This window comes from Papaver somniferum, chromosome 11 (assembly GCF_003573695.1).
Source record: "Papaver somniferum cultivar HN1 chromosome 11, ASM357369v1, whole genome shotgun sequence".
Taxonomy (NCBI): Eukaryota; Viridiplantae; Streptophyta; class Magnoliopsida; order Ranunculales; family Papaveraceae; genus Papaver; species Papaver somniferum.
This window is the reverse complement of record NC_039368.1, coordinates 132,482,040-132,508,949: the sequence shown is the minus strand read 5'-3', so window position 1 is coordinate 132,508,949 and position 26,910 is coordinate 132,482,040. Positions and strand designations below refer to the sequence as shown.

At 36.6% G+C, this 26,910-nt stretch overlaps 3 protein-coding genes across 3 annotated transcripts; 2 read left to right on the top strand and 1 right to left on the bottom strand.

Moving 5' to 3' along the window:
- The first annotated feature begins 2,233 nt into the window (after window positions 1-2,233).
- Window positions 2,234-5,363, top strand: LOC113322432 (protein SEH1-like). Its single transcript, XM_026570510.1, has 7 exons — window positions 2,234-2,582; window positions 2,684-2,787; window positions 2,890-2,967; window positions 3,263-3,418; window positions 4,040-4,152; window positions 4,508-4,634; window positions 4,958-5,363. The coding sequence occupies exons 1-7, from the start codon at window positions 2,300-2,302 to the stop codon at window positions 5,081-5,083; spliced, it is 987 nt and encodes a 328-aa protein (XP_026426295.1). The 5' UTR covers window positions 2,234-2,299; the 3' UTR covers window positions 5,084-5,363.
- Window positions 5,364-5,504: 141 nt separating this feature from the next.
- On the top strand, window positions 5,505-6,620 carry LOC113322433. Its single transcript, XM_026570511.1, has 3 exons — window positions 5,505-5,944; window positions 6,050-6,067; window positions 6,169-6,620. The coding sequence occupies exons 1-3, from the start codon at window positions 5,584-5,586 to the stop codon at window positions 6,309-6,311; spliced, it is 522 nt and encodes a 173-aa protein (XP_026426296.1). The 5' UTR covers window positions 5,505-5,583; the 3' UTR covers window positions 6,312-6,620.
- Window positions 6,621-18,981: 12,361 nt separating this feature from the next.
- Window positions 18,982-19,737, bottom strand: LOC113320833 (probable WRKY transcription factor 53). The gene is made up of 2 exons (XM_026568725.1): window positions 19,356-19,737; window positions 18,982-19,231 (listed from the first exon to the last, which is right to left on the bottom strand). Exons 1-2 carry the CDS (start codon window positions 19,688-19,690, stop codon window positions 19,177-19,179), a joined length of 390 nt encoding a protein of 129 aa, XP_026424510.1. The 5' UTR covers window positions 19,691-19,737; the 3' UTR covers window positions 18,982-19,176.
- Between the last annotated feature and the right edge of the window lie 7,173 nt (window positions 19,738-26,910).

The following is a 26,910-nucleotide window of genomic DNA, read 5'->3' as shown; positions in this document are numbered from 1 at the left end:
TACCATCATATTACTTTTTGTTAATTAAAGCTCTAATTTCTGTCATTAAGATTATCGGGAAGAAGATGCGTAATTTTTTGGAAATACACAGAAGGTTCAAGTATCTCAAACATAATAAACCTAGTTTAATTGGGGGCCCCAAAAAACAATTAGGGGCCTCCCACTAGAGGACAAAAAAAGGTCATTAAAACCCAAATTGAGTCACCCCTTAACCAAAATATTTTTAAATGGCTAAACTGCCCCTGAATGATTAGTATTAAAATTTAATTAAGTTAAGTTAATTAGTGTGGTTAGATTATGTTAGATTAAACTCATATTTTAGAATCATTTTTTTTTTTTTTTGTTGTTGTTGTTTGAGTTGAGAAGAAGAAGAGGAGGTTTTAGAGGAAAATTTAGGATTTTTAGAAGTGAGTAATTCAAGTAGGAGAAATGATGTTGGGGAAAGTTCAAGCAACAAAGATGATTGTGTTGACGGTAAGATTATCTTAAATTCTCCCATGGATTGGATGTATGTCACAACACAGAGAAAGAGTCGTCAATGTCGAGGGATGTATACCCCAACGACTCTAGAAAGTCGTCAATGTATTGACACCAAAAATGACGACTCAAACCTGCAACTTTTCCAGGTTATGAAAAATCGTCAGGGTATTAAAAAATTTCATTGACGACCCTCAACAGTCGTTAATGTTTAGACTGTTTAAGTGACGACTCTAAACTGTCGAAGATTCATTAATGGCGGAAATGTACAACAGTTTTGGGTCGTCATAAAAATGATCAATTCCCTGACGACCCTTTGGAAGGGTCGTTACTGTTTTGGTCACGCATTTGACGACTTAAACAGTCGTTAATGTTTTAGAAATGTCGTTATAGATGGTCGTTAATCTCTAAAAAGAGTCGTTAGTGTATGACAGTTTAGAGTCGTTATTGTTTTGATCATGATGTATATGACGACCCTAAACTGTCGTCAATGTCGGTGAAGGGTCGTTACTTGAAAAAAAATATTAATCAAGGGTAAAATAGTATACTCATCTTCCGATTTTTACACCCCTGAAAAATTTGGGGGGCAAACAAAATTCCATGGCCCCCAATTAGAAGTTATGGCCCCCAATTAAACTAGGCATAATAAACCGGGACTTAGTCCGTGCTACTAAAAAAAGAGGTGGTTTGTGTGTTTATAACCATAAAATAATGAATTTAACCATGTTAGTTAAATGGAGCCGGAGATTTGGTGTTGAGAAAAATAAATTATGGTAGTAGATTATTGTCGATAAGTATGGCTCTGAATTTTCCTGCTAGATCCCTGGTAGAGAGAATTAACCTTTTAGTGTTTCTTGCTAGCCAGAAATTGCTGATACCGCATCAGTGAGAAATATACTCACCTTATGGACTCGGGTAGAGAAATTACTTTCCGGAACGATATTTGGTGTGGACAATAACCGTTGCCTACTGTCCTTCCTAATCTTTATAGATTGTCTAAAAACAAAAAAAATTAAATTACAGACATGGTATCATTTGAAAGAAACTGAAAGTTCGACTTCAAAAGAGTCCTTATAAATTCATAAGCGGGTGAATTTGATGCTCTACTTATACGTATTGGTAATACCCATCCAACTACAGATGGCTTATCCAATAATAGACGTTAGACCCTTCAGGTGTTTTCTTTGTCAAATAACTATATTCCAAACTTGTTGCGGAGGACAGGTTGGATAATTTTCTATATCATTTCATCTGGAAAGCATCTGAAACTCAAGATTACCTCTTCTTGATCTTGGATATAATTTTCCATATCATTTCTTCCGGAAAGCATTTGAAACTCAAGACCGTCTCTTCCTTGATGAAACTTATTCCAACCTATATATATATATATACAATTAACATAACAAACTCAATCTATGCTTCAAATAGGAAAACAAGACATTCTGATCAACCTATGCATTAATTTTTGCATGGCAATACAAAATTATCTATCTTGATTCAGGCCGAATGAGACTAAATTGGAGCATTGACTCCACACACAACAATAAAAAGCCCCCAACAAAATATATATTTTTCGCATAATCTTTTAAGAATATATAATTTGATCTTCTATTGGACCGGCCAAACTCATCCAAAACCCATTGGACATTAGGTTCAATCTTCTAGGCCCAATAATTATAACATGAAGTCAAAAATAGTCAAACCGACAAAACAGATAAACCGAAGAAACGTTTCCTTTTTTGCATTTTCCTCTTACACCCCTCTATTTTCAGTGTAATCAATTCAAAGATTTTAGGGTTTACACAGAGAAAGAAAAAAAGCCATGGCAATGGATAAATCACTGATAAATCTTGATAAAGGAACAATATGCTCATCATGGAATCATATTGGTCAAAGACTAGCAACTGGTTCACTTGATGGAACCATAACAATCTATGATTCACCTGAACCCGATTCTTCTTCCACATTCACTTCTTCTTCAAAATTCAAAGCATCTGAAGTCGATATAGTCAAAGTTGTCTGGACTCCACCTGAATATGGTGATGCAATTGCTTGTGTTTCTGGAGATGGTTCTGTTTCTCTCTGGGAAGAAGTTTCAGAAGAAGGTAATGGCAAATCAAAATTCTGTAAACCCTAAATCAGTGAATCGGTTTGGACTCGCTGAATTGACTTGTTCTTTTTGTTTGGTTTTGGTTTTGTTTTGTAGATGTACAAATTATTAAGTGGAAGCTATGCAAATTGTTTGAGAGGAGTCATGGGATTCAAGTTCTTGATATTCAGTTTGGGATTTCTCCGAGAAGTTTGAAATTGGTGAGGGTTGTGTGTGTATGATTTTTGTTACAATTTTGTTGATGTAAATTTGAAATGATGGCTTGTGGTTAACTGTTGTTTGTGTGGTTATTTTTTTTGTAGGGTATGGCGTATTCGGATGGACAGGTGAAGGTTTATGAGCTTAATGACCCATTGGAATTGCAAAAATGGCAACTTCAGGTATGTTGTTTGAGCAACCAAGCTAAGCTATTTTGCTTGTCGTATTCTAGGGCTTATGAACCACCGCTAACTCGAGCTAAGTGACTTAGGAAAGCCGCTACTGCTATTACTGAAATAGGGGATATTGTCTTGTGTGTAATTTGATTAAGTTTGTCATATACATCTTAGATGGATGTTTTGTGAAAATTGCAGTTGTTGTTGACTATGGCTTGTTAGTCACATATTTGCTATCTGTTTGGACATTGGCTGTGATTTTGATTGCTTATATATTGACTATGGTTCAATTATTTACCAGGCTGAGTTTCAGAATGTGGTTGATTCAGCGTCTGCATTTGAGAAACCTTCGTGTTTATCTGCTTCAATCTCGTGGAATCAGCAGAGAGGTGAAGGGAATCCATTGACATTTGCACTGGGTTTTAATTCTGATTTACCTCAATTCAACTCTTCCAAGGTAATCTTTAAGCTCTATCATGTATATCCATAAAGAGCTTGATGCAACACTAGTCTAAATAAAGAAAGCTTAAACTAAGTACGAAAACAGCAAGAACATTGATAATTACAAAACATTCCTAAAAGAGCATAACATCCCCCTGCATCTGATATTTACTCGTGCTGTCGATTGTTTCAGAGTCAATGGTTTACACCCTGGTGGTTAACATAAATTAGATGATTGCATTATTGAAACTACATTCTGTAAGTTTACCCACACAAGATAGTTTTGGTCCAGAAAATTACCTGTGTCAGGCTTTGTAAATGGAAGTTAGCGATTCACGTACCAGAACCATGACCTGGGGAGTTTAGGATTCTGTTTGCCCGGGATCAAGGACTTAGTTGTTAGGACTTTGACCCCTAGGATCTATTAGTAAGTTAGTATTTGGATTACTACTAGCAATGTTCATAGTATTATTGTATTTTTACTTGTTTCTTTCTTTCTGCTTTTGGTTTTGGTAACTTTGATACGGGTTTCATTTCTAGCCTACCCCAACTTGTTTCGGACTAAAGGCTTGGTTGTTGCTGTTGTACTATAAGATAAGAATTTCTAAGAATAATGACACAAGATCAAAGTATACAGGTTTGGGAATTTGATGAGGCTCATCAGCGGTGGCTACCGGTTGCAGAGTTGGCACTGGCGGGAGACAAGGGTGATCAAGTTTATTCTGTTGCTTGGGCACCCAATATTGGCAGGTAAGGGCATGCTACTAGGACTCATTGTGTCTGTTTCAGATTTGCACGCAAACCTGTTGAGAGTGCAATGCTGATCATGAATTAGGGTGTCTTTCGGGCAGTGATCGCATCATGTTAAATAACACGCATGTTAAACAAGTGTATATCATTTGTACGAGAAATCACCAAGCATTTGTTTTGGAGGTAGTTGTGCTTAAAAAACTAATACGAGTGCCCCTTGAAATCTGATAAAACATGCATTTTAGGAACAGCTAAGCATATGTTTTACTCGTCGACACCTCTTGTTATTCGTACATCTGTTTATCTGAAGCCTATAGAACGATCAACTTTGACCATTTCATGAACTGTTTTACAGGCCATATGAGGTAGTCGCTGTTGCAACTCACAAGGGAATCGCAATGTGGCATCTAGGTCTGAACCCTGAGAGTGATGGAAGGCTTTCCGTTAAGAAGGTTGCTTTGCTCTCAGGTCATGAAGGCGAGGTATGAATCATAAATAGTAACCTTTATTTATTTCTTCAGATTAGAGGAATTACCTAATTTGATGGGCATTATTTTCGAGGTCCCAATGCGTTCTGTACCTCTTTTGGATCATTGACATCCGCAAGACACATAAGTTAAACATGTCAAGCCCTTCAGCAGTTTTTTCTGCCTTAAAAATCTATGCAACCCCATGGTTTAATTGTGGTCATGCTCAGATGTTTTTTTTCTTCCCTGAGCTTCCGGTCATTCTGAAATGGTTTCTTCCTGAGCTTCCTTTAACAAGAATGGACACGACAGTAATGCCATTATATATGCTGTTGCAGGTATGGCAAATGGAGTGGGATATGAGTGGAATGACACTGGCAACAACTGGAAGTGATGGTGTTGTAAGATTATGGCAGTCTAACTTGAACGGTGTGTGGCACGAACAAGCTGCTCTTGAAACTTGATACTCCATCTCCTCTTGGGTCCGTCACCTTATCTGATTCACACCCTCAATTGCTACTCACAATTTGACCCGGCAAAATTGTATTTGTATGCTGTTGACCTGTAAAAGTACCCTTGATTTGAACTTCAAAGTTCAAAACATGTTTTGACACCAACAATGATCATAGAAGTGAGTCATGTTGATTTTACTGGAGTGCCCCCGAACCTGGCGAGTTGTTATTGTCTTTCTAGATGCAATTTGTATATGCTATTAGCTTTAGCGTATGGTTCTAACTTCTAAGCGTTTCCTCATATTACAAACAATCTCTAACAGGCTAAGTTAGCTAACCTTATGGTGGTCTACATGAGGTACCTGTGGGACCTTTGTTAAAGTTACAAACTTGTCGGGACATATGTTACATAAGAAGCACCTTATCCATTTCCATGTGGTGAGATCTTTAGAACCAACCAAAATTGCAAAATCCACACAAACAGAAGATGTTTCTTTAGGTTTTCATTAACAATGACAAACTTCTGCTTGCAACCTTTCTGTAAAGCTTCAAATTCCATCATCTTTTCCAATTTTCTTGGCTACCCACAAAATCATATCCATAGAAACCCATTTAGTAAAACCAGAGAATCAAAATGTCATAGAGGAAGAAGATATGTCAGAGATGGAAAGAAGAGTGTAATTTGTGGTTTTCTTCTGCCAGTTGATCCATGGGCACCAACAAATATTGATGCTTCAAGTATAGCTTCACAACTCTTTGCAGCTTCACTTTTTCCTTACTTGGGTTTCTTATACTTCATTACCAAATCAAAAACTGCTCCAAAGCTCACTCTGTTTGGATTTTATTTCTTACTTGTTTTTGTTGGTGCCACCAGTAAGTATCTTCCACCTTTCATCTCTCTTGATGATTGTAAAAAACTTCTGTTAACTCTACTAATTCATTTCTTTCTTGTCATTTTTCTGGGTTGTCTTCGGAAAGTTCCTGCTGGAATTTATGGTAAGTTCTATGCCTTCTAATTAATGGCATGTTTTCTATTTTCAAAAGTTTTGAATAATTTCCGGAATGTTTAATCTTATTGCATTTGTGGCTTGTTGCAGCAAAGGTGAACTATGGCACTAATTTAGCAAATGTAGATTGGCTTCACGGTGGAGCTGAAGCATTCCTTACTCTTACCAACCTATTCATTGTGCTGGGATTGAGGGGAGCCCTTAGGAAACCTAAAGATGATATTGAAAGTTAATGATGAATGGGTTTTGATTGTTCAAGATGATACGGAATCTTGGTGATGGAACTTAACCGAGTATGTATGACTTTAAACAATTGCCAATGTTTTCTAGACACTCATTTAGTCAATTTCTCTGCATCTTCTTCCTCATTTTTTTTTTGTTTGCTTGGAAAGATTGTGTTGGTAGTATCACTGTGAATACTGCCCATGGTCATGTATGAAACCAAATTCAATGTCGTGAAAACATATAGCAGGGTACACATCGACATTGTTATAAATCCTGTCTAGTTTCAGTTTCATGGCAAAATTTACGTTCTTAGATCATAATGAACTAAAGAAATACAGCATCAAAATCTGTTACAATTAATCTATCAATCTTACTTTTAACTCTCAGTAGTTTCCATCTCACAAGCTTCCGAGCATCAGCCTTCAAGGACACAAATTTCTTACATAGTGTCAAAAAAACTCGGAGTATCAAATAGGTAACTGAAACCAGATTGGATAGGGATATCTGAATCTAAATCTTGAAATGGGGGACACACATCTAAAGCTGCAGCTGAAATGAGCTCATTAACATCATATTCTGAAGTTTGTAGAGTATACTGATCCGAAACTTCAGAAGACATGAGTGGAGGCGACAAAAGACTACCACCGAAGTGGTTATCAGGTGTCAATGAAGAGAAAATGTTGCTGTTGTTTTCTTTCTCTAAACAAGAGGCAGGTTTTGAAGTAAAAGGAAGTGAGAATGAAGCTAGTACTCGTGTTGCGAAATAGCTCTCAGAACCTCAAACCTCACCAAGGATCCAAAAATAGCTCTCAAACAGGATATCCAGAAAGCCTATGACAGTTTAGATTGGGGATTCATCAAAACCTCCTTTCCAAAACTTGGCTTTCCATCATCCTTTATAGATTACATTATGTTGTGTGTCACAACAGTTACATATTCGGTCAACATAAACGATACACCTCATGGCTACATCAACCCAACTAGAGGTATCAGACAAGGAGACCCGCTATCTTCCTATATTTTCATCATATGTGATGAAATCCTATCTACAAATCTAGGAAACCCCAAAAGTTAGTTCAAGGACTCAACATTTCCAAAAAAGCACCATTCATTACTCATTTAATGTATGCGGGTGATTTATTAATCACCTATAAAGCCTCGGATCAGAGTAACCACCACCTTAAGACCCTGCTTCAATCCTATGGCACTTCTGCAAGACAGGCAATTAATACTTCCAAATCAATAATAATTCATCACCCAAGACTAGATCCAATCAAGGTAAATGAATTACAACAATTTTTCGATATGTCGACAACATCAAAACCTCCAACCTATCTAGGCATCCAATTCAAACAAGGAAGAGCATCTAATCAAACATTTGCACCCCTCCTACAATGACTAGCCCGGAAAGCTAAAGGATGGATGACAAAATGCCCTAACTCTAGCTGGAAGACTCACTCTCATCAAAACCTCCCTTACCCCCACCTCAAACCACATAATGCAAACACAAAACCTACCCAGTACTGTTCACAAACAAATAGATCGTATCACTAGGAATTTTTTCTGGGGACATGACTCAACAACTAAAAAGCTTCAACCTATAGGCTGGGATAAAGTAACAAAACCATTATCCGGAGGAGGGTTAGGCATAAGGAAAAGCACTGATCATAATAAGGCTATCCTCATGAAAAGAATTTGGAATTTGCATGAACAACCTAACTCCATCTGCGGAAGTCTCATCAGTACAAAATATCTTGATCATCAACCTATTCTACAAGGCATTCATACTATACCTTCCTCTTCCAGTCCTCAATGGAGACAAATGGCATCAATTGTCCCTACCATGCAACAACTGTTTTTTCATAGTATTGGAAATGGTTTATCAACTCCAGTAGAAGCCAATTGGATTCCACACTCACCACATCTAGACCCAGCACAATGTTTCCCATTCCGAATGGTAGCAGATTCCATAGACCCAATCTCTCATACCTGGAATCAAGAAAAATTAAGCACCCTTCCCAATCCTATAACCCAAAAAATCATAAATATCCACCTTCCCCAGAATAACTCACAGGATAAAATTATCTTGCCGCACTCAAAATATGAAAAATACACTACCTCTTCGGGATACAAATGTCTAACCCATGGTCAACCAACTTACACACCTCTTCCACCTACCAAATTCCTGTGGACTTTACCATGTCCACCAAAAAATCAGCTTTTCTTGTGGAAAGCAATCAATGAAGGATTACCAACCTTCTCTCTCCTACATCATATCCATTTGACCAACTCTGACATATGCCCCAGATGCAATGTTGTACCAGAATCGGCGAGTCACCTTCTAATTCATTGTCCGACGACGAACACATCCTGGAACACCTTGCTCACTCAACTTACAAACACACCAAACTCCAACTCCCCCCTCACTTTCACATTAACACCTCAGACAACCATCTCCCAAATCCTACAACAATCTGCACTAACAACTGTAATCTCCTCCTTTTGCTTTCTTTTTTGGACCTTATGGGAATGACCTAATATACCGCCAAAAACAAACAACTTCAGCCGAAACCTTAATCTGGGCTCAAAAACTGCAACAAGAATTCACTGCGGCATTAGGTTCCTTACCACCGGTCCTACCAGGAGATGCACCGATATATAACCACCCAAGAGGAGACAAAAGGATATCTACGATATCGGTAGGATGGTCAATTTCAAATATCAATTGGATTAATATTAACATAGATGGAGCAGCCAGAGGTCACCCGGATTTTGCAGGAACATGATTCATTTGCAGAGATTCCGACGCTCGAACTTTAATGGCTCTAGCTCAACCTTTAGGAATCACGACTGCTTTAACCGCAAAAACTTGGGCTCTACTATTGGCTTCAAGAACGGCATCAGAAAGACAATGGCCAAAAGTTCTATTCGAAACCGACTTAGAAAACCTTTTGCGCTTCATCACATCCTCTACCCCCTCCTTGGCACATCTCAGGGATGATTGAGGAAATAAAAAATAGATTCAGACAGATCCCACATGCTGCTATTCAACACAACTACCGGGAAGGAAACCAAGCAGCAGATGATTTGGCCAATCATGAGGCAGATGGAAGTCAATTGGGGAACTCATTAACCAAAATATGGGACCAGACAATCCCGCTTTTTATTAGTCAAATTCTATTTCATGACTCTGTGGGTACCACATACCCACGAAAAATTGTAACTTAATTCTCTATCAATAAAATGCATGCTTCAAAAAAAAAAAAAACATTTGGGCTCGTTTGGCGAATTTGATTCATTTTCGAAGATACATAGTGTTGGTTGCGAAAATTGAGATTTTAGCAACAGCATCATGATCCATAAAATTCATGAGAAAAAAAAAACAGAAAGTTTCCCGCGTTGTGTGCAGATAAATATTGTCTCATTTAGCATCTATCATCGTACTTGTTTGAAATAAAATACCCTACATCAATGTGTATACATATATCTCACCATCAGACATGTGTATATAGAAAAATACGTGGAAAGCATGCAGGCCAGGACATCAAAATACGATGCACTACGGAACACCAAATAAACCCCAAGGAGTTACTTTATCTCATCCTCAAAAGAAGCTAAGATCAACGGTGGAGAGAAAGTTAGCTGACACGGACGTGACAGGGGCAGAAGACACTTGTCTGACACGAGCAGGCATCTCAACTACCCTCATTAAACACTCTGAGCAGTATACGTGTCGATCAACCCGTGGGACGAGCGAGGATGTCTCTGCGTGATCAAGTGGCAAACGCAGACCTCTGCGTGATGGACACAAGACACTAGAAAATAAGGTTCCAACGGCCTTCAGAGACGGGTCCCACACTCTAACCCTATAAATACCCCCTCTCCACCAAGAGGAAAGGGGATCGGAAAAATCAGGAAGGGAAAGAGAGAGAGATTGCGAGTGTAAGGTAATCCTTTAGAAGAGAAAAACATGTAAACCCAAAAGTCATTCGACTACTCTTGTAACCGTGAAGAATATAGTGAAACAACAAACCCCGTGGACGTAGGCCTTAGTGCTGAACCACGTAAACCTCGGTCTTGTTTACATTTCAGCACTTTATACTTGTCTAACCCCATGGATCTTTACTTGTACGTTTTGCTTTCTTTGTTTTTACCTATATCTCGTGCGCAAACACCTCGCATGGAGTTGTTAGATGAGGTTATGATAAACCCGAAGGTTTTGAGCCAAGGAATCAACACTAGGATATCATCATCACAAATCACTCTAGATTACGATGATTGGTTGTGAGCATTCGGATGCCTTCGTGATTTGTGTGCTCACAATCAAATTTGGTAATATTGTTTAAAAGATAGAAATTGTTTCCCAATATTACATGCATGCACTAGCTAACGGGGCATCTAGCCAAGAAAGCAAAAGAAAGTAAAGTGCAAAGCAAAAGTAACGCAAAGACAAAGGGACCTTATATAACATAATGAGCAATGCTCGTAAAATTTGATTGCCCTTCCAATAATATGGTTATTGGTCGAGAGATGACGTGGCCCAAACGGGGTTGAATAACTGTCCATTCCTAGAAGCAGCCAAATTTAGCCACGTTCTAACACTATCTGAAGAAACATGGAAAACATTTGAAATCCAAATCACTATGTATCATTTTAATTATGACACAAAAAAGTAAATCATTGGTGATTTTCTGATTCACACTTGTCCATCCAAAGCAATTCCTCCTCAAGTGCAGGAAACTGTGGTTAACCACTTTAATCAACAAACTAACAGACAGTTCACACTTGCACTGATGCAATGAAGTAAGAGGGAGACGCTAAGTACACTGACTTTGACTATCTTATGGATATTTTTCTTAGAATGCATTCACATTGCTAGTTAGTGATTATGCCCCAGCAATGATCCGTACACCGCCGGAGAATCCCGAGAGGATCACCGAGTGAGACAGTGGTGGTCCCCACTGCAGCCTTTACCCTCCTGACGCTCGAATCATTCCCACTCTCAACCGCTGGATCCTCCCACGGGATATTTCGCGGTACAAATGGCGGTGAGTGTAGCATTGTTCGATTATGCCCGCACTTAAAGAGAGAAGAATAAATTATGAATAACGTACGGATTATTTAAAGTAACAAAAATTCTTGGCAGACCGAGAAAAAGGAAATCATGGAAAAACCGCCTCTCGCAAAACACTCCTGCAGTTTTCCGAAGGAGCGGACCCACAGGGACCCACAAAAAAGAAAAAAAGAATGTATAAGAGGCTGTTTTCCCATGATTTCTTTTACTCGGCCTGTTTAGAATTACTCCTAAAGTAATACACTGCCAAGTGCTCCTATATTCATGACATTTAAAAGGCATTTGGGTTCAAAGGGTATTAGTGCTGCATATTGCTCACTCATGAAATCTTGTAAATCAGTCCCGAAAAATAAAAAATAAAATAAAAATGGAATCCTTGGAACCCTTTGAAAGGGTTTCTAGTGGTCTACCCTTTGAAAATACTGGGGAATGAATTAAATCCAAGTATATCAGTGACAAATAGTGACTGGTATACTATTCACTGTTGATATAAGTGTGGAACGACAAGAATAGGACATAATAAATTTGGGATAATTAGAGTTTAGTACTCAGGTTTAGGCCCTAATACTAGGCTTTGGTCTAACATTTGTCCAACGTTAGGGTTTGGTACCTGGACTGTACGTTGACTCGTGTTGACTGGTTAAGACCAGACTTTAATTAGTTTTATAAAATAAAAATATTGTAAAATTATGAGTTTCCAAGTATACCCATGTGGATCTATGAATCCATCTATTACAATTGAAATCAAACCTAAACTTTATCGATTCTTTTCTCAAACAAAATCACTGAAAACATTAAATCGAAAAGAATTAACATCATTTTGTAAAGAAGCAAACGAATCTTCACCAACAGTTCTGTCTTCACTTCTTCTCAAATCCGTTCCCATACCCATGACAAGCACCATTCCCTTATTATTCTCTCATTCATCTTGCAGCAGTAGCCACTTCATTTCTTTCCCTGATTTTTGTTCATGAAAGAAACCTAAATCCCCAAATCTTCATTGACCACAACAGAAGTAAATCCGTTCATCTCGACAACATAATCAATTCCTCAGTCATAATAGAACCCTAGATCGAAAAACGAAGTAAAGATTTAAGAACGAAAAACGAAGATTTTTAGATCGAAAGAGGATGATTGATAGCAGAGGTGTTGATAGGCCTGTCAATGGATACCGATTTTCCGTTAGCCGATACCGATAATCCGTTAACCGTTACCGCTACCGTCCGACATAGCGGTAAACGGATATCCGGTACCGATAAGTTAACGGATAATCCCTTCTTAACGTAACGGTAGTGGAACCGTGCATTTCCGTTAGGTTTAGTTCCGTTATCCGCTAACGTGCGTATTGCACGTGTAAATTTTTTCACTAGTGTTGTGTTTGTGTATCGTCGAAAATGGAGATGGAGTCATAGAGATGTCTTTTTCTTTTCAAAAAAAATGATTTTTTCTTTTGCTAGAAGCCTAGAACATCTGAATATTTGTATGTCTGTTTTTGTGTGTGTGTGTCATGGATTTAGAACCTGTTTTGTTGGATGTAATAGCTAATATGTGTTTTTAGCCTATTTTCTGTTTGTACCGGATGGTAACGGATAAATATCCTTTATCCGGTAAATCCAACGTAACGGCAATGTTTTTGATTTTCCTATTTCCGTCGGAACTTAACGGATAACGGATATCCGCTAATTTTTAATGGCAGCGACAGCGGAAGAGACAATATCCGTTACGTTAACATCCATTGATAGCCCTAGGTGTTGATTCAAGTAAATGATTCAAACTCAAAAGAAACGGTAAATTAGATGGTCCAATCTAGGGTTTCCGAACTAATCATATTATGTAAAAAAAGATCTTATTGATCGATTAATTGTTGGGAGTAAGGGAGAAGAATCAACAATTGATTCTGAAATTGTGAATTGAAGAATTAGGGTTATTGGTTATAATTGAATTGTTTCGAGAAACTGGTGATGGGTGTTGAATCGATTGAACGAATTAGGTTGAAAGTATAGCTGAGATTGGCTCTAAAGTGTTGAATTATTGTTTCAGTAGAATTTAGGGTTTGTTCTTGAGAATCTTGGATGAATACAGGCAAGGGGGGTGATTTTAATAATATCAAGGAAGAGAAGACGGATTGGTAAGAAAAACAAACAAACATATAAAATTGGATCGTGATAGTGATTGCACTAGAAGTGTCGGGAGATAGATGGATATAGAAATTAGTTGTAGTGGTGAAGGTTTGGAGCAATGTAGTTAATATCGGATATCGGTTTATCTCGGCCAAGACCGATACACTGGTACGACTTTATATCGGGGATATTATCGTTCAAATATCGGTATAATATCGGTTCCAAATTTAGAGACTATAATTTTATAGCTACCATCAATTTTATCAAAAAAACACAAGAGTAACTTCAATAATTTTAAAGTTCACTACCTAAAATGATAAATAAACAAGTTCTAACTAGAAACAGGAGAGTAAGTTCAACAACTTAAAAGTTTACTGCCTAAAATGGTAACTAAACAAGGATACTACAGTCTTATTCAAAATCATACGAGCCATTATAGATATAGTCATCTTCAGTAACTCCATTAGATCCATCAAGTAATCCATAATCTGTGTCTAACATCAATTGATCAGTATCATATCCATCATACTCAGAGTCGGTTGGGTAAGTAGACTTACTTCGAGAGCTACATGCACCTCTACTACCAACTGGCCGACTTTCTTCACCAAGAATATCTTGCAAATCATCTAAAGTTACATTATCACCTTCTACCTCAAAGTCTTCCAAGTTCTATGGATCCAACCATTCATCATTTTCATCATGCTCATCAAGAAAAATAGGATCACGAAATATCCCCGATATATCGGCCGATACAGCTAATATCGGACGATATTATCGCCAAGATATCGTATCGCCGATACAATGCTTATCCTACCGCACCAAGACCGATATCCGAAATATCCCCGATATATCAGCCGATACGGCCGATATTGACTACACTGGTTTGGAGAAGGAGGAGAATAAGAAAAAGATGAAGTCGTTTCATTATTTACTCTGATAATTTTGTAAATATTAGGAAAATTGAAGGGTATAATAGTATTTCTCTCACTAATTATACTTTATGTAAATTTTTTAACTATTACTCAACAGAAGTTAAGACTTAACCTTGTCAACACAAGTCAACATCCAGTCCAGATACCAAGTCCTAACGTTGGACAAATGTTAGACCAAAGCCTAGTATCGGTCGAAACCGGAATATTAAACTCCAATCATCCCAATAAATTTTCATGATCGTATTCCCCTTCACAAGTTTGAACCTGAAAAACTAATCCATGTTTGACTTAAGTGTCAGTAGGATTCAAAAGTTCATTACACATTCTTATATGCAGTTTTCCCCTGCTCAAGCTTTTACCAAACGGAATACCATCAGCTGGGTCGACCTTAGATTAATTAAGCATCTTTAGAAACTCGAGTCATTTTTTGATGGAGTTTTCCACTGCTGCATGAGGATCAAAGATTTACGTGTCCAACTGTTGAGTTAATCATGCACCAGCTGCCATTTAAACGAGAATAAAAAACTATTGTACGTAACTTCTGAGTTGCTCAAGCACTTGCTAATTTTATCAGGTAATTTCAAGGTTGTTACAGGGTCGGGGTGTACCAATCCTACATGCATCAGAACTTGATGTGTACCTATTAGTTCACCCGAATTAAATCGAACTCACGAACAGAAAAATCTTTGGATCCACAATGGAACCCTCAACTTGGAGGATTTAATTATCTGCCGTACATTTGGTTTTCCCTCTTGGAAAGGGAGCTTGAGAAATCCAAAATTCCTTTCCCTCGTTGAGAGGGAATTAGACAAACACCTCAAATAGTGTTTTAAATTGTCGAGAACAAACTAGTGTTGTTCCTAGACAACTACATGATATTTAAAAAAAAAAAAAAAAAAAAAGACCTTCTAGGATCATGTTTATATATCCTGCTTTTATCAGGCCACAATATCAGATGTCACTGTGAGGAGCCATACTCATAATAATTGATCTTGTTGAGTTAAAATATGATCCAGGAGATTTTAAAAACTAGTCGATATAGTAATAAAGTAAATTAGTCTTAACAAGCTTTCAGATATAGATGGTTCTTTTGGATCCTCAAAAGACTCACAAAACTATATATTACCGGGCATTCTACCTACGGCTGACTGATCAAAGAAGTTTGCGACATCTATATTTTCCATTTGACCCATATTCTAGGGTACATTTAGTGAATGAGATGAGATGAAGTTTCATCTCAATTTTGTGAAGCTTATTCTGGAATGCATGCATATACAAAGATGCTTATTAGTGGATCGTTTGAGAAATATTATCATTGGTTTATACTGACTAGGATTTGTTTGACCATTGGCATTGCAGCACGCGTTTGTTTTAGCAGGTAGCTCTGAATTAAAATGGTGAACTAGTGTATGTGCTTAATCCCCTTCATGGTAAGGGTTGGGTACTGTTTGTACCCTATTACATTTCCACCAAAAAATAGGCTTACTTAGGCCTAAAATGCTCCTCTTGTTAGCTTCATTGGGCCTACGCATTTTTTTCTTATTAGCCTAATATGGCTAACTAGGCCTCACCAACACCTTACATAGAAGTCCATGTGCGTAGGTCCAAATCAAGTAAGCAATGAGCCCCTTCACCACTGCCACGTCAGCACGGTACGTCAGCAAAGGAATGCCACGTCAACGCGGCGCGTCAGCAAAGGAATGCCACGTCAACAAACCTGACCAGCCAACATATGCCACGTCAGCAAGAACTGACCAATCGCCGACTGCCACATCATCAGCTGATCCAGTCAGCGAGACACATCAACAGTAGAATTTTCGCACTGAATATTCCGTTACCGTTAGCATATTCCTAACGTCGTCGGCATATTCCGTTTATTCGTCAGCATGACGTCATCATCGTCAATAGTAGCAGTTGGCCGGTAACGGCGTCTTTCCTGGCAAGGTCCAGTTATGCCAGGGAGTCATGCAGGGAATCTATCACAGGGAGGCATGCAGGGAAATTATTACAGGGAGGCATGCAGAGGAATAGTTACAATTTATACTCATCACAGAATTAGGTTGTGGGCCTAATTTGCACCATATAAATATAAGGTTTCACAACCCTAAAAGGTATGCAATCTTCCCCACGAAAATAATATGTGAAAAACCTAAGCTAACTTAAGCATCGGAGGGTTTTTTGCAGGTACCCCCATTACACTGTTCAATTGGAGAAAAAAGCAGCATATCAATCTTCAACAAATCACATCAAATTCGTGTTTGAGTTAGAAGAATATTTTACCATACAAACAGGTACATAATAAGCTGCAATCACTGCATTTGTGATAGCACATTGTCGTTCATATCATCTAACCAGAAGAAGATTGCAATACATTTTTTTCTCATGTCATCTAAGATTGGCGTAGAAACCATGTATAAACTGACATCCTTACAAAACATGTTTGCAAAGGCGAAGGTTTAGGGCCTAATTTTTCAATATTGAGTGGCGCATCAAGAAATTTCGGTTTTCCGAGTATGGCACTAAAGGAAACTTTACAGCGGCTTCACACTCTTCCTCTAATATTGTCAAGCCATGAAAATTCTACGACTATTACAAGAAATTACTGATCCATCGGATCCAGTAGTGGAAATTTACTTTATTTAAATAAATTTAATGACTTTTCTTGGAGTTTGATAAACTCCTGCAGGAACCTTGGAAGACCTTATACCTCTCAAGTTCCCTTAATGGGGCGGAGTGTGTTGGTATTTTCTTTGATAAAATCTCTCTTCATGGTGTGTGAGTGTATGTAATCCAAATTGTCGCTTTCGTGGTGTCCAAATATATATATAGTCTATTAGAAGAATAAAAGTTCTTCAATTAGTATGTGTGTCACCAAAGACGGAGTTTGTAACCTACATAAATCAGTGTTACAACCATGTAGAAGTGATATCTCACGATTTAGTTTAAGATTTCTTCTTTTAGGATAAATCTAACTTGGTCAAACTCACAAGTTAAAACTAGTTGTCAAGTTTCATTGATTAAAACTACATCTTGATTTATAGTAAACTCAGTTTCAGGTTAGAAAGAAAGCATATTACTTGATTATCAGAATTTACCAATCGACCTTAAAGAATGAAGACTGAAGAACAACGGAGACGTCTACGAGGACTTCATCAACAAAGGTATGTGAAGACTGACTATGTAATTTATTTATATTTTCAACTATTTTATCTACTGAGGAAATGTTGTATGACTTTAGTATTACGATGAATATTACAAATTAAGCTCAAGCTAGTACTTGATAAATACTGAATTTAATTCAAGCAATAAAAGTTCTATAAGAACTTATCGTATTATATGTTGAAAACAATAAATTATTCAGCATATTGTAATTGCCTAAAAAATTTACGGGAGATGTCAAATTATGTTCATATTACGAACTCATTTGGCCAGTATACAAACTTGGAACATATTGATAATATATTTGATGAATTAAATCTCTTATTAGTTCACATGCACAATTTAAATTTGGCTCTTTCGCGAGCTAGTTGATTTTGTATTGTTCCTGGAAACTTTTAAATCCTCAAGTACACTAACTGATTTTGTCATTATGCAAACTAGTTGATTTTAATATGTTCATGATACTTTTCGTAACTTAAGTACACAATTCGATTTGGAAAATTCACGAACTTATGGATATGAAAAAATCCTCAGCTTCGAGAAGACAATTAGTTCACAAACTATTTTAGACAATTCACAAACTGATTTAGTATTTGAGAGTTATTGAACTCCATGATTTCTTGATGGTTTTACAGACAACTTAAGCATTATCCTTGACCTAAACATTTGGTGCACATAGCTAATTATGACGACAAATATGCGGATGCACAATCTTTTTTATAATTGAAGGCAAAATTCTCACATCCTTACATGAAAAATATATATTGAGAAGTTGACCTTGCTTGGTGTGAAAGTAAATCATAAACATGGAAACTAGTTTACGAACTCATTTTTGATATTAAGTTGCCTACACTTGTTTATTATTATAAGTATAGGATGGAAATTAAAATCCTGATCCTGCCAAGTTTGTGTCCTAGTTACTGCTAGAAATGTCCTCCAAAGACCTAGGTTTCCTTGTGTAACTGTGTAATAGGTCATGACTTTTGAAGTCCTTAATGGGGATTAGTGAAACCAAGATCAAATTATTTATTACCTGGTAGTTCTTCATATCTAGAATCTTATCTTGATCATCGTAATTATTGTCTATTTTAAGGTCCGTCTTTTCTAACATACAACCACTTCCGAAATTATTGATCAAAAAATGAGATCGATAGAAATTATCAATTTCTCTTCATTTCAGACTTTACAATTTCACGGGTTTTATAGTGCTTACAAAAGGCAAATTTAATGGTGTGCTTGTTACCTTCTTGTTTTCACCAACGCAAGCGATTTATAGAGAAAAATAAGAAATAGAGGGAGATGTAAATAATGGAAAATCTTGAACAAAATTTTTAAAGAGTCACACTTAATTCTTGCAAATGATCAAGAAATTGGGATAGGCTAGAAAATGAAACCCATATGAAAGTTACCAAAACAAAAAGAACAATCAAGTAAAGCAAAAAGTAATGCCAAAAAAAAAATGCTAGTAGAAATCCATATATAAACTAACCATACAAACAAAATCTAAAAATCAAATTAAGTTCTAATCTCTAGATCCTTGATTTTGATTTTGTACAATTTTTATTATCTCCTTTATATTTGAGGTCTTTCACCCCATCAGTTTGCGGACACGTATTTTTTCCGTCCATCTTGGTAGAATTTTCCTATTCACATAACCAAAATAGATATAGCAAGCTGAAATTCATGCAGATGTATAGCATTCCGAATTACATATTGAATTTAATTTCATGTATACACACATCTAGATGACTAACTAGGTGTATCTACCTCATTTTGGAATGGTCGGCTATGAGATCAGATTCGTAACCGCTACTTGGACTTCCGGTAACGGAATGTGACGGAGACTCCGTCTGAGTGATTGGTGTCAACCCAGTCATTATTTGGGGTTGATCATCCCTGCCCTCTGGCTTGATTCCATTTAATATGAAAAGAGAATTCTCCACAAAAGATGAGATTTTAGTTATCAACAGCTTCCCACTTGTAATAACAGAAGGTTCAAGATGCATTTCAAGTTGTTTTACTCGCTCTTTTGCTAGGGTTAGCTCCTTGATTATGAGTGTCTTTTTTTCCCAAGATATCATGGTGGTACTATTGTTCTCCATTCTTACAAAGTGTGGAGAAAGAAATGGAAATAAAAAGATATGACAAGTCTAAGGTGAGAAATGAAAGAGTTGGTGTTGACCCAAAGAAGAATAGTAGTGTTGAGGAAGGATGGAGTGAGGAGGGTCCACTATTTATGGGAAAATCCTAATTGGGGGTTACGTCATGGACTCCCTCCCCATGGTATGTTGGGCATGGTAGGTCATCCTTTCTCCATGTGAACTTCTTCATTGACATAACGCCCGAATTAGTAAGATCGAATTTGCATTTTAATTAAGATTAAAAATTGGGTCAAGTTAACAAAATATTACTATTTAAATTAAGCTAATCACCCTTCAACAATTAGCTTCCGTGTTGAGTAACATCTTCTTGTCTCACATAGTACAAGAGATATATAATCTCATTTTTTACAAAAACATTAGAAATAATATTAGAGTTTAAAACTCTTTGCTGAATATTAGAAGATATATGCCTAAGTTGCTTTGTCTTACCTGTTTGAATTAACAGGGCTGGCCCTGAGGCAAGGTCAACGAAGGTTGACTTTGGGGCATCACGCAATAGAGGCATCAAAATTAGTTTTTTTGTCAAGGGTGATTTTGTGATAAAAACAAAAAAAAAGGTTTAAATCGTGATTCCAATAACAAAAAGGACATATTCCTAAGTGGTTTAGGGGCATATTATAAATAAAGAGTCACTTTAATTGTTTAGTGCTAAATATATAAAAAGTCTCTTATATATTTGAGAGAGACCAATCTTTTTCTCTCGTACTGACGAGAAAATTTATCCCCTTCTTTCTTATCTTTGTTATGACCTTAAATGTCTTATAATTTTCGGATGTCCCTTATTTTACTAGACAAATATTTGATCAGCTATTTGATTCCATGGTTGTAAATGAGCCAATTTGTTGTGTTTGTTATTGAAGTTTGGAGAACTGGCACTATAGGATATTACTCATAGCATCAGCAAGTCTAAGTAGCAGTCAAGTTGTATTAAATGCCCTATAAATTTGGTCAACTCACATTTTTCACTTGTCTAAATTTACTTCTTTCATATTTACAATTTGTTTCAATGCTAAAACATGTAATATATTTCACTTGGATGCAACATAAGCATTTACGAAAAGGGATTCCATGATCACGCTTGGGTTCTTCGCAGCATCCGAGTATGATCATGCTAGCGAGGTAATCGTGTTTTCATTTCCCCATTTGTTTTTTGCACTTTGAATTGATTCAAATTTTAACTGCTAATACGGTAAACAAGTTAATAGTGACCTTGGGGTAATTATCTCTTCATTTTCCCTTGTTCTTTTTGCTTTTACGATACCTGGATTACGCTTGAAACTCTGTAAGAAGTTTTTGAAGCGTGGAATTTTACTGAGCTTAAATGAAGGTGTAAGGAAATTGGGAGGAGATGCAGATGCTATTGTCTGGTATTTGTGGAAGAAAAGGAATGGTCACCCATTTGGTGTTAGACACAGAACTGTGAGGAATGGGTGGTTTTGTACTTTGGATGTCTAAAATGGAGAAATTTAAATCCAAGTGTAAATTTGAATTTATTCAACTAGGAGTTTGTGTTATATATGTAGTATGAGAAGCTTTGTTCTTTGGATGTAGTTATCCTTCTTGATTAATATAACCTCTTGTTGGAGTCTTGCAACAATAGAAGAAACGTCAGATGTATCAAACAATAAATACAAAGAATCGTATCAAACAACTCTACCACGAACAAATTGATGAGGGCAGAATCACAGGTTCAACAAGTTGTCCTTAACACATTAGTTCGCGGGTATACTCTAAAGTAATGTTAAACCCCAACGTGCGAAGATGTGTTCAGGATAAGACTGCCCGATATAACTTGTATTAGCACAATACAAGTTACCCACTCTTAAACTCAGCAACGGGGATGGAAGTAAAACGCCGCACGAAAATAAAAGCAAGATGATGAAGAAAAGTAGACCTAGAGATGGTCGCTGCTTGTGTGTTTTGAAAAGAGATTTTCGAGTTGTATTTATAGGAAAATTAACTTGCAAATCAAGTTAGGTTTAGGTTTTTTCTTATAAAACGAGTTTTGTTTCTTGTAAAACAATTAAACACAAAAATGGAATTTTTCCATAAATAAAACTCTTAAATAAATTATTTATCAAGTTAAAAAAGTTGCAAAAAATAATTTCAAGTAGACACGGACTTGGTGCTTGGTACACGCGCATGGGCATGGGTCGAAACATGTATTTTTCGCCCCACCCTCTCCACCCACATTGTTTTACAACATATCCATGAGAACATGGTAATATAGTGGAGCACCTCTTTAGTTTTCCACAATGTGGGACTAAAGGTTCCATTTCATTCACCCAAAAATGAGTGAGTATCCTTAGACCCTTAGGTCATGAGATCAAACCACACCAAGACCAAAAAATCATTTATTAAATAACTCATTTTCTCCAACAATCCCCCACATGAATGAAATCTCGGTAAAAACGAAAAATCAGAGTACGGAAAATACCATTTAGGCAAAGGTGTCCACGAGGTCTTGAACCTTGCTTAGAGAGAAGTTACCGGAGCTACTAGCTAGACAGTGAACTATGTCTTGAACTCCTAGCGTTTGGTGTAATTCTAATAACATCCATGCATGATATCCTCCAAGTGTTGCTAAGTTTGTGCCGTTTTGTCCATTTTGTCCCTGGACATATCCTGTTTCTCAAAATGCTTTAGAGAATCAGCTCCATTCTCATTGGAAGCGACCCACTTCCTCATTCAGATAGGTGAGTTCCATCAAGAGTGTTTACTTCTATACCCCACTTCAATCTTAAATTGAAACTATAGAACTCATTAAGACTTAATTAAAAGTCATCCTCCACATGCAGTCACACTATCACATCAACACCATAGGGAAGGGACAGAGAATGAAATTCTCTGATAGTGTTTACCTTTACCCACCATAAATTAGTTGTCTCATTCGAAACCTTGTTATTGGAATCTCCAGTCAGCAAGGTTGAGTATCCTTCATGGAAAGTTTAATTATTTGATCCTAAGCCCCATCCCCTTCGATGCTTTACTAACTATCTCCTTGGGCAAACCTTTCGTCAAAGGGTCCGCGATATTCTCCTTGGACCTTGTCCAATCTATGGAAATAACACCTGTGGAGATTAGTAATTTCAAAGAATCATGTATTCTACGCATATGTATAGACTTTCCATTGTAGAAGCTATTCTTAGCTCTACCTATTGCAGATTTGTTGTCACATGTATAGATATAGCTGGCACAGGCCTATGCCAGAGAGGAATATCTTCTAAAAAGTTTCATAGCCATTCGGCCTCCTAACCTGCTTTATCTAACGCAATAAACTCCGACTCCATAGTTGAGCGAGCTATACATGTCTGTTTGGAACTCTTCCAAGATACAGACGCACCTGCTAGAGTGAATACATATCCACTCGTAGACTTAGACTCCTCTGAGTCTGCTATCCAGTTCGCATCGCAAAATGCCTCAAGGACGGCAGGATACCCTTCGTAATTCAAACAAAAGGTCATTGTGTACTTCAATTACTTTAGCACTCTATTAAGTGCATCCCAATGTTTCTTCCCTGGATTACAAGTATACCTGCTTAACCTACTCACTGCATAAGCAATGTCTGGTCTCGTACAATTCATCAAATACATCAGACTTCCTATGACTTTCGAGTATTCAAGTTGGTTAACACCTACACTGTTATTCTTCATGAGTTTGCAAGAAGAATCATATGGAGTGCAGACAGGTTTACAGTCAAACTGATTATATTTCTTAAATATGGATTCAACATAATGAGACTGACTCAGACTATAGCCATTAGAAGTTTTTCTAATCATCATCCCTAATATGACATCAGCGGGGCCTAAGTCTTTCATGCCAAAGTTCTCATTAAACATTTTCTTAGTGGTATTAATAACATCCATGTTTGTACCTAGTATAAGCATATCATCAACATACAAGCATACAACCACACAGGCATCCTTGAAAAGTTTAGTATAAACACACTTATCAGATTCATTAATTATAAACACACAGGCTCCACCCACATTGTTTTACAACATATCCATGAGAACATGGTAATATAGTGGAGCACCTTTTTAGTTTTCCACAATGTGGGACTAAAGGTTCCATTTCATTCACTCAAAAATGATTGAGCATCCTTAGACCCTTAGGTCATGAGATCAAACCACACCAAGACCAAAAAATCATTTATTAAATAACTCATTTTCTCCAACACCTCTTTTGTTAAAAAGAAAAATATGGTAAACTTGGTCATTCTTTAAGAGTTGTGAAATGGGGCAACAATTGTGCTGTCGCCTTCGGGGCAGCAAAATCTCAGGGCCGGCCCTGCGAATAAAGTGATTTTCATTCTCGAAAAGTGAGTTTTTCCACTTCAACAAGGAGGTGAATTTGATTACCTTTTTTTTTTCTTTTTTTCTTCTATAAAAGCGCAAACTTGATTACCTATTTAGCTTGGATTGTGAATTTGTGACCGGTAGTGATTTCGGGAAAACGATCAATACGAAAGCTCATATCCAAACTTCAGAAAATATTTGAAACTCGAATGGAACATGCAGGAAGATATACCAATGTCTTTTTTGTGTTAGAGGGAAATATATTATTATGGCAGATTTTATATAGTTTTCGTTAAGATTAAAGGGGTGGGATCCATTGACATGGTTATATTGACATAATCTTCACATTTTAGCGCCATTTTTTTTTACTGAGCCCAACCGGCAATGAATTTGAAGCTAATATTTTGGTGACATGTTTTTCTTATAAGTCTCTACATTCCAACAAAAAAATGAGAGCATTCCGAAATGTAGAAAGTCACCATCTAAGATTTTGAATATCAGCCGTTGAAGATTAACGGTTGAAATTAAAATTTGTGGATGGTATTTCGGAATAATTTCATTTTTGGTAGGAATGTAGAATTTTACATGAGGAACATGTCACCAAAAATAATAGCTTCAAATTCACTGCCGGTTGGGCTCAGTAGAAAAAATGACGCTAAAATGTGAAAATTATGTCAATATAACCATGTCAACGGATCCTACCCCAAGATTAAAAACGAAACCCAAAGATAACTTTTGATATCTTAAAAACTTTGTTGAGGTCATATCTAAATGATGAGACCCAAAGGTGATCTAGAAGTACGAGGTCAAACATTTTTCTGAAAAAAGATTGATCATTTGATTTGGGCTTATAAACTATCCGGGAGAGGGGAGCACAAATATTTCTGTGGGCTTGGACAACTAAGAGGCTTATTGGAGATTTGTGAAAGCAAGGGGTCATAACAGGAAACCTATTTTGAGGCATACTCATTTTTTTTGAGGCATACTCATCCATTATATTATCTAGGTGGGTTTCTAAGGGGTGTTTAAAGGTAGTGTAATTACCTATATATCCCTAAATAACTTCAATTTGTCAAAGTTCCCTTATCCTCAAAAACCTAAAATCAAAAATCAAAATAAACTTTAAACTTAAACATCTAGGACTCCAATTCAATAAAGAAATTAATCAAACAAAGGAAACACGAATCGAAGTGAGCGATGTTGGAATGCGAAATCCAAATTTCAATTGCTCTTAAATGTATTTTAGAATGTATGCGTAACAAACCCATCTTGTTTTTGATTGATTTTATTTTGTTTGACCGATAGAATATGATTTCAAAGATGAAATTAGGGTTTTAAGAAGATCAGTTCGGCTGATCTTGCAGTATCAATTTTGAGCCGAACTTAGTGTATGATTTAGAGAAACACTATGTTCGGCTAATGCGACTTTACAATATTTTCAGCCGAACCTCAATTTTCCAGTCGAAACTCAATTTTCCAGCCGAACCTCAATTTTTCAAGCCGAACCTAGTGGATGATTCAGTTTCTGAGTGAAGTTCGGCTGATAACTTTTGAGCCGAACCTCTGTTTTTTTGGAATTATACCTAGGTTCGGATGACAAGTTATCAGCCGAACCTAGGTATAATTTAAAAAAAACAGAGGTTCGGCTCAAAAGTTGTCAGCCGAACTGTTCATCTGGTCAGCAGATCTGGGTTTTTAAAAATTCAATTTTTTGGCAGATTCAACTTATAGAAGGAAATTAAACCTCGATAAAAGTTTACCTCTGATTTGAATCACACATTTTGGTCACTTCTAATCACTAAAATCTCAAAAATCCCAACTCTCTCACATAAATTTGATTTTTCTACTAATTCACCACTAATAATTTAATGTTTAATCAATCCTTAAAATTCATAATTTATCAATTCTAATCATAGTCATTTACACTAATTATATAAGGGTAGTTATGCCATTATCAAAAACGGTGGATGAGGGGTGATATTGTTTTTTATTTAGTGACTATATTTTGGCATTATCTAGTATGCCTCAAAAAAATCTAGTATGCCTCAAAATAGGTTTTCATAACAGCATACCCTTGCTTCACGGTAGATCAGGCATTAGTGATGGGTTTTTAAATTAGGTATGATTTTTGAAATTGTGTCGAACCAGATGGTTCGATGCTTACGAATTTCTCAATATAAGTCGAACCTTTAACCATTTTTCTTCCAAAAGTTTTAGTGTAAGGTTCGTCTGCTTATGCAATTTAAAACAAGCCGAACTATGGTCTAGAAAGTAGATTCGGCTCCTAATCATAACACTTTAGCTAGACGAACTGTTCATCTAGACTCGCCGAACCTTAGTGAAAAACACAAACTTTTGATGATTTTAAGCTACAAAAGTGAGATTAAACATAAGATAGAATTGTACATGTATACTAGAAGCATTGGGTTCCTCATTTATGTATTCATCATCTGGATTTTGCTCATAAAAATCATCACCTTGAGTTTGAGTTTTAGTTTGAGTTTGAGTTTGTGCTTGAGTTTGAGTTTGAGTTTGTGTAAAATCATTCTCATAATCTAAGAAATCAACCATTTTCGGATCATTGTTGTAATTGATATGTATTTTCCTAGGTTTTTTAGATGAAGATTGACCCTCCAGCTTTTTTCTCACTTTCCCCTTCTCCTTCTAAAAAAAACCTAACTTTTTTTTCTTACTCAAAATTTTTCATCTTCACAAATTTATAACTAAACAATCTTAATCATTAATCATTAATCAGAATTTTTATAACTAATCATTAGTATTAACATTAATCCCAAAAGGGCAGATTTGCTATTACTAAAAATATTTGGTTAAGGAGTTATTGATTTTGATATTTACAACCAG

Bases quoted from the DNA above. Each gene is read 5' to 3' on its own strand.
- LOC113322432 (XM_026570510.1), top strand. From the start codon at position 2,300: ATGGCAATGGATAAATCACTGATAAATCTTGATAAAGGAACAATATGC. The intron at 4,153-4,507 runs GTAAGGGCATGC...ACTGTTTTACAG, and splicing joins TGGGCACCCAATATTGGCAG to GCCATATGAGGTAGTCGCTG. The intron at 4,635-4,957 runs GTATGAATCATA...ATGCTGTTGCAG, and splicing joins TCTCAGGTCATGAAGGCGAG to GTATGGCAAATGGAGTGGGA.
- LOC113322433 (XM_026570511.1), top strand. From the start codon at position 5,584: ATGACAAACTTCTGCTTGCAACCTTTCTGTAAAGCTTCAAATTCCATC.
- LOC113320833 (XM_026568725.1), bottom strand. From the start codon at position 19,690: ATGGAGAACAATAGTACCACCATGATATCTTGGGAAAAAAAGACACTC. The intron at 19,232-19,355 runs GTAGATACACCT...TTATGTGAATAG, and splicing joins GCCGACCATTCCAAAATGAG to GAAAATTCTACCAAGATGGA.